Source organism: Aquarana catesbeiana, linkage group LG12, assembly GCF_042186555.1.
Source record: "Aquarana catesbeiana isolate 2022-GZ linkage group LG12, ASM4218655v1, whole genome shotgun sequence".
Taxonomy (NCBI): domain Eukaryota; kingdom Metazoa; phylum Chordata; class Amphibia; order Anura; family Ranidae; genus Aquarana; species Aquarana catesbeiana.
The window spans coordinates 153,380,796-153,394,542 of record NC_133335.1 but is presented as its reverse complement, the minus strand read 5'-3'; the positions used below and the strand labels follow the sequence as shown (position 1 = coordinate 153,394,542).

The 13,747-nt window shown below is 43.9% G+C and overlaps 1 protein-coding gene across 1 annotated transcript in view; it reads left to right on the top strand.

Moving 5' to 3' along the window:
- Positions 1 to 13,747, top strand: part of KAT2A (lysine acetyltransferase 2A) — a 152,580-nt gene that overhangs the window by 103,745 nt on the left and 35,088 nt on the right. The window contains exons 9-10 of the mRNA XM_073606108.1: positions 1,957 to 2,093; positions 3,904 to 4,112. Of these exons, the coding sequence (XP_073462209.1) occupies positions 1,957 to 2,093; positions 3,904 to 4,112 (346 nt within the window). The remainder of the gene's footprint in view (positions 1 to 1,956; positions 2,094 to 3,903; positions 4,113 to 13,747) is intronic.

The following is a 13,747-nucleotide window of genomic DNA, read 5'->3' as shown; positions in this document are numbered from 1 at the left end:
GAACAAATTAAAATTTATGTTCCACCATAAGAATGGCAGCGTGAGGAGTCAGGAGACCTTTTGAGGGTAGATTCTGTGCAAACCTCCTGAAAAATATTTTGTCAGAATCAATTTATCCCATGGGAAAGCTGTTTCAAGCTTGTTATCTTCAAAACATTCCTCCCAGGACTTCCTATCAAAAGTTGGAATATACAACCGAATTTTAGTAGTACCTTGCTGTATATGAGCCCACCTAATAGCCAATGAGGTTTATCCAAGGTGCGATTATTGCTAACTAAAAACTTTTCCGAGTACCACCCAGTGATTACTTGACATATATCATTGGCACTGGCAATTTTCGACAGTCTGTACTGAAGAAAAAAAAAATTGTGATTTCAGCCTAAGGCCCCTTTCGCACTGGGACGGGAGGTGCATCGGCGGTAAAGCGCCGCTATTTTTAGCAGCGCTTTAACAACCGGTTTGCTGCGCTATTCGGCCGCTAGAGGGGCGGTTTTACCCCCGCTAGCGGCTGAGAAAGGGTTAAAAATGCAAACAAATGCAAACATCCAAATCAGCAAAGGAATGGCTTCACCAGAAGAAGATAAAAGTTTTGGAATGGCCCAGCCAGAGCCCAGACCTGAATCCCATTGAAAATCTGTGGTGTTATCTGAAGAGGGCTGTGCACATTAGATGCCCTCGAAATCTGACAGATTTCGAGTGTTTTTGCAAAGAAGAGTGGGCAGATATTGCCAGGTCAAGATGTGCCATGCTGATAGACTCATACCCAAAAAGACTGAGTGCTGTAATAAAATCAAGAGATGCTTCAACAAAGTATTAGTTTAAGGGTGTGCACACTTATGCAACCATATAATTTTAGTGTTTTTTTTTTTATTTTTACTTCCCTCCACCTAAAAGATTTCATTTTATTGTTCAACTGAGTTGTACAGTTTATAGGTCACATTTAAAGGTGGAAAAAGTTCTGAAATGATTTATCTTAGTCTCATTTTTGTACACCACAGAAACCTGACACTTTTAACAGGGGTGTGTATATTTTTTATATCCACTGTATGCAGAGCAAGGTTTGCCTGATTGGATACAGATTGATTGGTTAGATTAGGTAGGTTCTCACATTACATAGTTTTGGTAAACTAAAATTGATAGTAGAAAGATTGTATAGTCGGGTTGTAATCGTAACCACTTCAATACCGGACACTTTTACCCCCTTCCTGCCCAGGCAGCGCTGTCACACTTTGAATGACAATTGCATGGTCATGCAACACTGTACCCAAACTAAATTTTTATCATTTTGTTTACCGTCATCACTAACTGGTGATAGTATGGGAGAAAAAAAAAATATATATTTTTTTTAATTCTTAATACACTTTGACAGAGCAATATAACGTTACCATAGTAACCTTGTACTACTCTGGGGAAGTGATTGTTTTTTTGTTTTGTTTTTTTTGTTTTGTTTTGTTTTTTTTTCTGAATTTCATTGCTATAAGCAAATATTTTACTGAATTGAGTTTGTTTTTGTTGTGATTAGCTGTGATTGGCCACAGCTGATCACATGGCACAGATGGGCTGTGATTGGCCCAGTCTGTACCATGTGATCACTGACCAATCCCAGCTAGCAACACAATTGTACACGATGGATGGCTTGAAAGGAAGCCACTCATTGTTTACAACTGTCATATGACCTGCTGTGATTGGTCACATAGTATCGGCAGCAGGCCAGTACAGTGACCCACATCGGCTCTGTCCGGTGGATGCAGCCGGTGACAGATCATGCCGCAGCGTGGCACAATCTGGATGTCGTAGGAGAGAGGCCTGCCCAGCTTTCAATTTACTATAGGCCGGGCGGGAAGTGGTAAAAAAAAAAAATTTGTATTGATTTTCTGGATGCTGCATAGTTTTCTTGTCATATCACACATTTTACATGGTTTATTGCCTGCTGAATAACCTCTTTATTTCGCACAGGAGAGAAAAGAAAACTGTCAGACAGCCTAACCATAGAAGATGCGAAGAGAATCCGGGTTATGGGTGATATTCCTATGGAATTGGTGAATGAAGTTATGCTAACCATCACTGACCCTGCCGCTATGCTGGGTCCAGATGTAAGACCCACTGATACAAAATTTTGTTAGTGCATGTGTGTTTTTTTTGTAATGTTAATATATGAATTGTTAGGAGGATAAATGCCTATGCAATAGCTATGTCATGCATCTTATATTGACCTATAAAGAAACACAAGAGGGCGCCTACATCTAGGTGTAGCGATTTTTATTAATTAACCACTTCAGCCCTGGAAGGTTTTACCCACTTCCTGACCAGGCCATTTTTTGCGATACGGCACTGCATCGCTTTAACTGACAATTGCGCAGTCACGTGATGTACCCAAATTAAATTTATGTCCCTTTTTTTTTTTTTTTTCCCCCCCACAAATAGTGCTTTCTTTTGGTGGTATTTGATCGCCTCTGCGTTTTTTTTTTTTTTTTTTGCGCTATAGATAACAAAGTGACAATTTTGGAAAAAAAAACCCTATTTTTTACTTTTTCCTATAATATCCAAAAAATGTCTGTCAGTTTAGGCCAATATGTATTCTACATATTTTTGGTAAAAAAAAAATCTCTTAACAAGTGTATTGATTGGTTCGCGCAAAAGTTATTGGGTCTACAAAATAGGAAATATATTTATGGAATTTTTATTTTATTTTTTTTTTATTTTTACTAGTAATGGCGGTGATCGGCCATTTTTAGCGGGACTGCGACATTACGGCGAACAAATCAAACACTTTTGACACTTTTTTTTTTTTTTTTTTTTTTTTTTGGGACCATTGACATTTATACAGCGATCAGAGCTAAAGATAGCCACTGATTACTGTATAAATGTCACTGGCAGGAAAGGGGTTAACACTAGGGGGCGATAAAGGGGTTAAGTGTTCCCTAGGGAGGTGTTTCTAACTGGGGCAGGGGGGATGGACTGAATGGGAGCATAGAGAGATCGCTGTTCCTGATCACTAGGAACAGCAGGTCTCTCTACTTCCCTGACAGAACGGGGATCTGTCAATGTAAACAGATCCCTGGCGCCTGCGTGCCCCCTATACCACTTAAAGCGCCGATGTACACCTACAGCGGTTTGAGCTTCCGTGCCAACCTGCTGCAGTATGACGTCGGCAAGCAGGTAAAAAGTATAAACAAAAGTATAAAAGACAATAAAAATGCACTCACTAGATTAAAGTTTATCAAGGCTTGTCATAAACGCTTCTAGAACTCCATAGGATCACCGTGAAGCTCTGCAGGCATATGTGGCTAGTTGTGTAAAAAATAAAAGCTTCAGTGCAAGTGCTAGAGTTTGAGTGTCCCAACGACAAAGTGAACAAAGCCCACAGTATCTGTAATCTGCCAAAAGAAGGGTTAATCTGTACAAAAGCCATGCAGCTCCATAAACCAGTGGGTCACTTGGGGCTCTGTTTTGTCTTTTATGTGGCTAGTTGAAGCAGAGTTCTTGATGGTAGTACAGCTGTCAGGCTTCAGGCTGGAACAAAACATAGCTATGAATTAATAAAAGGGGCACTCCTGACTGCCTTGAAGCATGTAGCCACATCCCCTTACCCAGGCGAGAGGTGCTGTTTGGAGCCTCAGCCATCTTGCCACTTCTGAATGGTTCAGCCTGAAGCCTGACAGCTGTACTTCAAGAACTATGGTTCTTTGACAAGCCTTGATCCACTTTTATCTACTGAGTGCATTTTTATTTTATTTATTTAATTTTTTTAATAAATTGCTACACCTAGATAGGGGCACCCTCTTGTGTTTTCTTTTATATGTGCATTAGGATTTTCTTTGGTATCTTATCTTGACATTCTTAGATGCATTCCGGATGCTCCAGTTTCATCGTGTTTAACTTCTTTTTTTTGTTCTGGAACAGACAAGTTTACTATCTGCTAATGCTGCACGAGACGAGACGGCACGCCTTGAGGAGCGTAGGGGGATTATTGAGTTTCATGTAATTGGAAATTCTTTGTCTCAGAAGTCTAACAAGAAGATTCTTATGTGGCTTGTTGGCTTACAGAATGTCTTCTCGCATCAACTTCCACGGATGCCAAAGGAATATATCACGCGGCTCGTCTTTGACCCGTAAGTCTGCAGAATGGCTTTGGCACTAGTATATGATTCTAATGTCACCTGTAAACGAAATCTGTTTTTCTTCTATGCCTAAAAACCATGGATTTGCATGGCTACATTTTAGCATATACATGTAGCTTTGTTAAAAAGCCCAAAGTAATGTGTTTCTATGACCCTGGATAATCTTAATAAAAAGCCAAACATGCACTGCGTGCATCATTATGATAAAGAAATAAACTTACTACCTCCATTTAACTTTTATAAGGACTTTTTTTTTACACTGCTTGCTTTAAATTTTAACCATTTCCCATCCTTTGGAGATCTGTGTCTCTATCCATCTATCCTTGACAGAAATTGGTTATACCAAGTGGTGTGTGTTTTTTTTTCTTTGTGCCGGCGATCAGCTTTCAGGTAAAAGTCATTTATGCGGCTCTACAACCGCTTGATCGCTTTTACAAGGCTTGTAAAATGACTAATCTGTTTATGGAATTACTGCAAAAAATATGGAGCTCAGGGCATAGTCCTCAACATTTTGAATGAGGACTAATTATCTTGCATCAGAAACCACTTTTAGGGATCGCTGCTGTAATTCAACTTATGGCATCCTTAGGAAACTAAGGACGGTTGAGCTAATTACACAGGATGGCCAGGTAGGAAGTGGTATTGGTGTGCTATATTTTAAAAAATAGTGCATTTAGCCAGTCCATTAAAATAAAGTGCTGCGTAAACTGTCGACACTATATAAATCTGTATTATAATAATAATAATAATAATAATAAACAGGCTGACTTAAAGTGAAAGTGCATGCTAAAACCAAAATCCCTGCATCTACAGACACCCACAATCTAACCTATCTAGTCCTGTCAAGAAAAAAAATCAGTATACATACCTTTTCGGCAGGCAATCCAACTGATCCCACGTTGAGCAGAGGACACAGATGACAATGGAAGCCCTATAGTAACTCTATGGGTGACGTCAATTCCCATTCATTTCACAGCCGTTGTCGGCCATGTCCTCTGCAGAGCTTCTGCCGCTGGAGATTGGGTTGATCGCCTTCAAAAAGGTATGTGTACTGATTTCTTTCTCGAACATCACGGGACACAGAGCCTCAGTAATTACTGATGGGTTATATAGGTATCACTGGTGATTGGACACTGGCACACCCTATCAGGAAGTTCAACCCCCTATATAATCCCTCCCCCTTGCAGGGATACCTCAGTTTTTACGCCAGTGTCTTAGGTGATGGACGTGTAAAGATGTCCTGTGCTGAGCTCCAAAGGGAATATCCTAAGATCCTATACTGGGGCAAGCCAGGCGAACCGGATCCATTCAAAGTGTCTTTTCATGGCCGAATTGAATGGTACCCCGGCCTCGTGTCCGAAGAAACAAGGTTTTACCCGTAATGCTTCTCTTTTTAGAGAGCTGGACCCCGCAGATCAGAAAATGGCTTTAAACTTCCTAATTTCTGGCGAGGTGCTTTACGGTCCCAGAACTGTTGGATCCCCCTATTCGTAGGGGGCCCCAGTCTCTGACTGTTTTTTCAAACAGAGCCCACCGTGAGAGGTGAAGATTGGGTCTGTGTAAACAGCACCCTGCAGCTGGATAAGGTAAGAGGAGATTCCACAGAATTTTTGAGTTCTAGTGGCTTTTCTCCTTTAAGGTAGATGCATGCTATGCCTATTGTGACCACCGGGGGCTGCCAAGAGCACAAACCTGCACATGCTGACTGTTTGTCTCAGTGTTTTTTCATCGCTGTCTATGTCCCAGCGTCTCAAGCCGGCTGCAAGGTAAGATGGAAGGGGGGATTTCTCATGTTTGAATGTTCCCCCCCAGGCTAGAGAGGGGCCACAGGGGTCTAGAAAGTGGTTATACCACCCGGGCTCTGTGGCCTAATGGCCACCATCTCTGAAGATAGCCGTTCAGGCAGATCTTGTTACCAGCCTCCCTCCCCCCCCCCCCCCCCCCATCCCCAGCCTTTCTCCAGAAGATGACAGGAGAGTCGGCCAGCGCGGGAAACACTCGTTTTTTTCAAAACTCGAGGGGGGGGCAGTAGAGGAGGGGGCGGGACGTCATCACAGGTGCTTAGACTCCCACTCAGGCCAGCTGCAGGCTATTAAAGGCACTCTGTACAGGTGCACACAGCCTTCTGAGAGACACAGCTGACGGTCGCATGTAGGGTGGGACACAGGCATTCTCCTAGGCAGCATTTACTGAAGTAACACCAGACTGAGCATTGGGTAGCAAGGCTTTTAGCCAGACTACATCGCTCAGCGGGCAGTGTTAATTTGTATACCTCACACCTTGTTGCTTTGCACTATGGGTAGAAGAGGTTCAAGCACCCCAGGAACCAGAGACACTAGGGGATCTCGTTCAGGTTCTGAGGGCCCCCTGTCGGCAGCATCCTCCCCCCCTAAAGATGGGCCAGGGACGGCTAGCCAGGGAGAGCCATCGGGGTCACGGGCTACATCTGCTTCTGGCACTTCAGCCCCTGTATATATTACACAAGAGGTTTTTTCCTTAACCATTAATGGTCTAGAGGAAAGATTAATGGCCATGATTACGTCTTCACTCAGTGGAAGAAAACGCACTAGGCTTTCCTCTGTTCCCCAAGACCCTCAGACAGAGGAGCTCTGGGATAAAGGAGATGAATCCCTTTCAGAGGATCGGGATGGGACGGATGATTCCTCTTCGGAGGAGTCAGGTGGAGAGGGACTCTCTGCGACTTCCCAAGAGGAGAAAGTCTTAGTGCAGATCCTTACTGGATTGGTCCACTCCACATTTAAGTTGCCCATACCTGAAACTGCTAAAGAATCCTCTTCTGCTTTGGGGTCACTGAAACCTTTCCAAGCAGCACATGCTTTTCCTGTTCATACTTTACTTGAAAAGCTCGTTTATTCTGAGTGGGATCACCCAGACAAACGTTTTTTTCCGCCGAGAAAGTTTTCAACACTTTATCCGATGGAAGAAAAGTTTATTAAAATGTGGGGAATACCGGCTATTGATGCCGCCATTTCCTCCGTAAATAATAGCCTGACTTGTCCTGTAGACAATGCTCAGATGCTCAGGGATCCTGTAGATAAAAGGATGGAATCCCTATTGAAGGATGTTTTCTCCTTAGCAGGATCAGTGGCCCAACCTGCAGTAGCAGCGATTGGAGTCTGTCAATACTTAAGAGACCATGTTAAGCAGGTCATCAAAGTATTACCTGAACAGCAGGCCCAGGGGTTTGCTAACCTTCCAGCGACCTTATGCTTTGTGGTTGACGCCATTAGAAATTCTATCGTGCAAACCTCCCGTCTTTCACTGGGGTTGGTGCATATACGTAGAATCCTATGGTTGAAAAATTGGTCAGCCGAAGCACCATGTAAGAAGCTACTGGCTGGGTTTCCATTTCGTGGTGCAAGGTTGTTTGGAGAGGACTTGGATAACTATATCAAGAGAATCTCTTGTGGGAAAAGCACTCTCTTACCTGTCAAGAAGAAGAGTAAGCGTCCTTCTTTCAAACGGACTCTTTCCCCAGCGCCGGGGGCTTCAGCCTCCAGGCAGTCTCGACGGCCGCCTCCATCGGGGTCCAGAGACAAGAGTCAACCCCAGGGACAAAAGAAGTCCTGGGGAAAGAAGCCTACTAGGCAAAACACTAAGACCTCTGCATGAGGGGGCGCCCCCGCTCACTCGAGTGGGGGGAAGACTGCGACAGTTCTCAGAGCTCTGGCAGGAGGACTTCCAGGACAGATGGGTAATCTCCACGGTAACCTTAGGGTACAAGCTGGAGTTTCAGGAATTCCCCTCTCGTCGGTTCCTCAGATCAAGTGTTCCCAGAGAAAAAGCAGTCGCTCTTTCTAGCGTTAGAGCGACTTTTGTCGCAGGAGGTCATTATGATAGTTCCCGCAAAGGACCAGGGATTGGGCTTCTATTCCAACCTTTTTACGGTCCAAAAGCCAAATGGGGATGTCAGGCCCATTCTGGACTTAAGGGATCTGAACCGATTCCTAAGGATTCAATCCTTCCGCATGGAATCAATTCAAACAGTAGTATCCACCCTGCAGGGAGGAGAATTTCTGGCATCAATAGACATCAGAGATGTATATCTGCATGTGCCCATTTTTCCTGCTCATCAGAAGTTTCTGCGCTTCGAGGTAGGAGGGCGCCATTTCCAGTTTGTGGCTCTGCCTTTCGGGATAGCCACTGCACCTGGAGTGTTCACAAAGATCTTGGCTCCTCCTCTGGCCAGATTAAGGGCTCAGGGTATAGCTGTCATAGCATACCTAGACGACCTGCTCTTGATAGACCGGTCGGTAGCCTCTTTGAATGGAAACTTGAGGACCACAGTCAGGTATCTAGAACACCTGGGTTGGATCCTCAACTTAGAAAAGTCTTTCCTAAAACCAGTAAGAAGACTGGAGTATTTAGGTCTGATTATAGATACAGGCCAGGAGAAAATATTTCTACCCCAGGCAAAGATCACTGCTTTAAGAGAGCTGATTCTGACAGTAAGGACCAAGAAGGGTCCCTCAGTCCGCCTTTGTATGAGGCTACTAGGGAAGATGGTGTCTTCAATCGAAGCAGTTCCCTATGCTCAGTTTCACTCAAGAATGCTGCAACACAGTATTCTGTCGACCTGGAACAGGAAAGTTCAGGCATTAGACTTTCCGATGCACCTGTCGCATGCAGTGCGTCAGAGCCTCAATTGGTGGCTCATACCCGAAAACCTGCAGAAGGGGAAATCCTTTCTACCGGTTACCTGGACGGTGGTAACAACAGATGTCAGTCTGTCAGGTTGGGGAGCAGTTCTGGAACAGGCTGCGGTCCAAGGGGTATGGTCCAAGACAGAGAGGACCTTACCCATCAACATTCTGGAGATCCGGGCGATACATCTAGCTCTAAAGGCCTGGACTATCAGGTTACAGGGTTGTCTGGTCAGGACAATGCCACAGCAGTGGCTTATGTCAATCATCAGGGAGGCACCCGGAGCCGAGCTGCTCAAAAAGAGGTGAACCAGATCTTAGTCTGGGCAGAGATGCATGTGCCATGCATATCGGCAGTTTTCATCCCGGGAATAGAGAATTGGCAGGCGGACTATCTAAGTCGCCAGCAGTTACTTCCAGGGGAATGGTCTCTGCATCCCGACGTCTTTTGGGCCATATGCCAAAGATGGGGGGTTCCAGATGTAGATCTTTTTGCATCCCGATTCAACAAAAAGATAGACAGATTTGTGGCAAGGACAAAAGATCCTCTTGCATGCGGGACGGATGCGTTGGTGATTCCGTGGCATCGGTTCTCACTGATTTACGCATTCCCGCCTATTCTGCTATTACCACGACTCCTTTGCAGGATCAGGCAGGAAAGGAAGTCGGTACTTCTGGTGGCCCCCGCTTGGCCCAGAAGGACTTGGTATGCAGAAATAGTAAGGATGACAGTAGGTTCCCCGTGGACACTACCGGAACGCCCAGACCTGTTATCTCAAGGTCCAGTGTTCCATCCTGCCTTACAAACGCTAAATTTGACGGTTTGGCTATTGAGACCCACGTTCTGAAGAGTCGTGGGCTCTCAGGTCCTGTCATATCTACCTTGATTAATGCAAGGAAGCCAGCTTCCAGGATGATTTATCATAGAGTCTGGAAAGCTTATATAACCTGGTGTGAATCCAGAGGTTGGCATCCCAGGAAATATGTCATAGGTAGAATTCTTGATTTTCTACAATTAGGATTAGAGATGAAGCTGGCCTTGAGTACCATCAAGGGCCAGGTCTCTGCTTTATCAGTATTATTTCAGCGGCCACTTGCTTCGCATTCTTTGGTCCGAAACTTTATGCAGGGGGTGATGCGTCTTTATCCTCCGGTTAAAGCGCCCCTAAACCCCTGGGACTTGAACTTTGGTCCTGGCTGTGTTACAGAAACAGCCTTTTGAACCAATAAGTCAGATTCCTTTGGTCTTGTTGACAAGGAAGTTAATTTTTCTGGTGGCCATCTCTTCTGCTAGAAGAAGAGTATCAGAATTAGCAGCTCTTTCCTGTAAGGAGCCTTATTTGATTATACACAAGGATAGAGTGGTACTACGCCCTCATCCTAGTTTTTTACCGAAGGTGGTTTCTGATTTTCATTTAAACCAAGACATTGTTCTACCTTCCTTTTTTTCCAGATCCCTGTTCTCCGGAAGAGAGATCTCTACATTTGTTGGATGTAGTAAGAGCAGTTAAGGCCTATCTAGGGGCAACTGCTCAGATCCGCAGGACGGATGTTTTGTTTGTGCTGCCAGAGGGTCCCAATAGAGGACAGGCAGCGTCAAAAGCTACCATTTCTAAATGGATTCGACAGTTGATCATTCAAGCTTACGGTTTGAAACAGAAGATTCCTCCGTTTCAGATCAGGGCACATTCCACAAGGGCTATTGGTGCTTCTTGGGCAGTGCATCACCAGGCCTCTATGGCTCAAATCTGCAAGGCCGCAACCTGGTCTTCAGTTCATACATTCACCAGATTCTATCAGGTGGATGTGAGAAGGCATGAGGATATCGCCTTTGGGCGTAGTGTGCTGCAGGCAGCGTTACAGGGTCCTCAGGTCTGATTGCATCCTACTTGGTCATGGTTCCCCCCCCCCTCAGGTAGCATTGCTCTGGGACATCCCATCAGTAATTACTGAGGCTCTGTGTCCCGTGATGTTCGAGAAAGAAAATAGGATTTTTTAGAAACAGCTTACCTGTAAAATCCTTTTCTTTCGAAGGACATCACGGGACACAGAGGTCCTGCCCCTCTTTTAATACACTATATTGCTTGGCTACAAAACTGAGGTATCCCTGCAAGGGGGAGGGATTATATAGGGGGTTGAACTTTTTGATAGGGTGTGCCAGTGTCCAATCACCAGTGATACCTATATAACCAATCAGTAATTACTGAGGCTCTGTGTCCCGTGATGTCCTTCGAAAGAAAAGGATTTTACAGGTAAGCTGTTTTAAAAAATCCTATTTTTTCTCTTTACAGGGCGATAGGTTAGTGTTAGATTGTGGCTGTCTATAGATGCAGGGATTTTAGTTTTAGCATGGGCTTCTACTTTAATGAAACAAGGTTGCACTACAACAGGGTGAATTCAGGCAGTTGAGTGTCTACTAATTTAGTGATCCTCTGCACAAGCTTTCGTATTCCATTGACCTCCTAGGTACCCAAATAAAAGATGGTTGCCTCAGACACAAAACTATAGACAGGTTATCGCACTTTTATCCAAACTTCCAAGCACCCATTGCAGCTGCAAATCTTGGCAAACTTTCCGACCCATTGTATGTCCCATTTATACAATATTTTGTTCACCGTGGGTTCTCTAACATACCCACCTAACATTGAAAATTGGGGGGTGGACGCCAAAGACCTTTGGTTAAGGAACAAAAATCTACAATTAAACACACGTCCTCAATCGCCTCTAAAATGTAGGCCCCAGCTCTCAAGTTTGTGTTAAAACATTGCTCAAACTGTCTGCAGTCTTCCCTAATGTCTTGAAAAAGTGCTGGAGGGGCTGTAACCCAGTACCCTAAAAGTAGCTCCACCTGTTGGTGCTGTCTAATCATGCATTTATATATACTGTGTATGCTCCAAATTCAAGGATTGCGCATACAGTCTCCCAGGAAACAAAAGCAGTCACATGTAAGACATACCCAAAAATCAACATAATTGTATTTATGCTATATATTATACATCTACAAAAAAGGTCAACAAAAAATATTTGAAAAAAAATACGAGTGCGTGTGTGCATACAAGTAGGAGTGTGAATGAGTGCATAATAGTGCATGTGTGCGGGGATTAGAGTGCATGTGTGTGAGTGCATTTGTGAGTATTTGTGCATGAATGCGTGCGCCTACATAATTGTGCCTAATTTTGCACGTGTGTGTGCATGCGTGTGTGCATACATGCATTAAAGTACATGTGCATGTGTGCCTGTGTACATGCATGACTGAGTGCGTGCATGTGTGTGCATGCATGCGAGTGTGTGAGTGTTTATGTGACTGTGTGTATGACTGTTATGCTATGTGCAATGGTGAATTTTTCATCTCTGTATTGCAGCATGGGACCTGATGATGATGATGATGATGATTTTTTTTAACCACTTGCCTACTGGGCATTTTTACCCCATTCCTGCCCAGGCCAATTTTCAGGTCCCAGCGCTGTCACACTTTGAATGATAATTGCGCAGTCATGCAACACTGTACCCATATGAATTTTTTATCATTTTTTTTTGTTTCACTCAAATGGAGCTTTCTTTTGGTAGTCTTTAATCGCCACTGGGGTTTTTTTTTTTGTTTTTTGTTTTGTTTGTTTTTTTTTTTTGTTTTTTTTTGAAAAAAAAAAAAAAAAAAAATTAGAAAAAATATTTTTTAAATAGTTTTGTTATTAAATTTTGCAAATGGGCAATGTTTCTGCTGCACTGGTAGGCGGCACTGAAAAGTGACACTGATTGGCGGCACTGATTGGCAGCAGTGGTCGGCAATGTTGAGCCTGATTTCCCTTTTAACCACTTGACCACTGGGCACTTAAACCCTCTTCCTAACCAGACCAATTTTCAGCTTTCGGTGCTCTCACACTTTGAATGACAATTACTCAGTCATGCAACACTGTATCTATATGAAATTTTTGTCCTTTTTTTTCACACAAATAGAGCTTTCTTTTGGTGGTATTTAATCACCACTGGGTTTTTTTATTTTTGCGCTATAAATCAAAAAAGACCCGAAAAGCGTATTGCTACTTGTCCTGCATGTATAACACACAGCATATGATCAGTAGTCATTCCTCCTTTTACTGCGTTTGTAATGCACAGTAAGCATAAAAACACTAATGATTTATTTTTAGTGCATGTCTAACACCCTGTAAGCTGAAAAAAATAACATGCTCCTCGTTGTAATACGTGTGTAACATACAGCAAGCTGAAAATCTCAAATAATTTTTAATGTGCATTACATGCACTCTAACCAGAAACAACCATGCGGTTCAACACTGTAGAAAGTCTGCAGCATATTGCATTAGAAGCCATATAACCGTTTGTAAGAGACAGACTGCTACATTTTCAGTTGGAATCCTTCTTAGACCCCTTTCACACTGGGGCGCTTTGCAGGCGCTAGAGCGCTAAACATAGCGCCTGCAAAGCACCCTGAAACAGCCGCTGCAGTCTCTCCATTGTGAAAGCCCCGAGGGCTTTCACACTGGTGCTGTGCACTGGCAGGACGCTTAAAAAAGTCCTGTTAGCAGCATCTTTGGAGCGGTGTATACACCGCTCCTGCCCATTGAAATCAATAGGGCAGCGCGGCTATACGGCCGCCATAGCGCTGCTACAGTGGCGCTTTGCGGGCGGTTTTAACCCTTTTTTTGGCCGCTAGCGGGGGTTAAAACCGCCCCCTCTAGCGGCCAAATAGCGCCGCTAAATCAACGGTAAACGGTTTACCGCCACCCCAGTGCGAAAGGAGCCTTACAGTTTCGAACAAAAAACAGACTACGGCATGCTGCATTGGAAACCATCCTACAGTTTGTAACAAACACAGAGGTGTTGATTTACTAAAGCCAAATCCACTTTGCACTGCAAGTGCACTTGGAAGTGCAGTCGCTGTTCTGAGGGGAAGATCTGCTGATTTTATCATCCAATCACGTGCAAGCTAAAATGCTGTTTTTTATT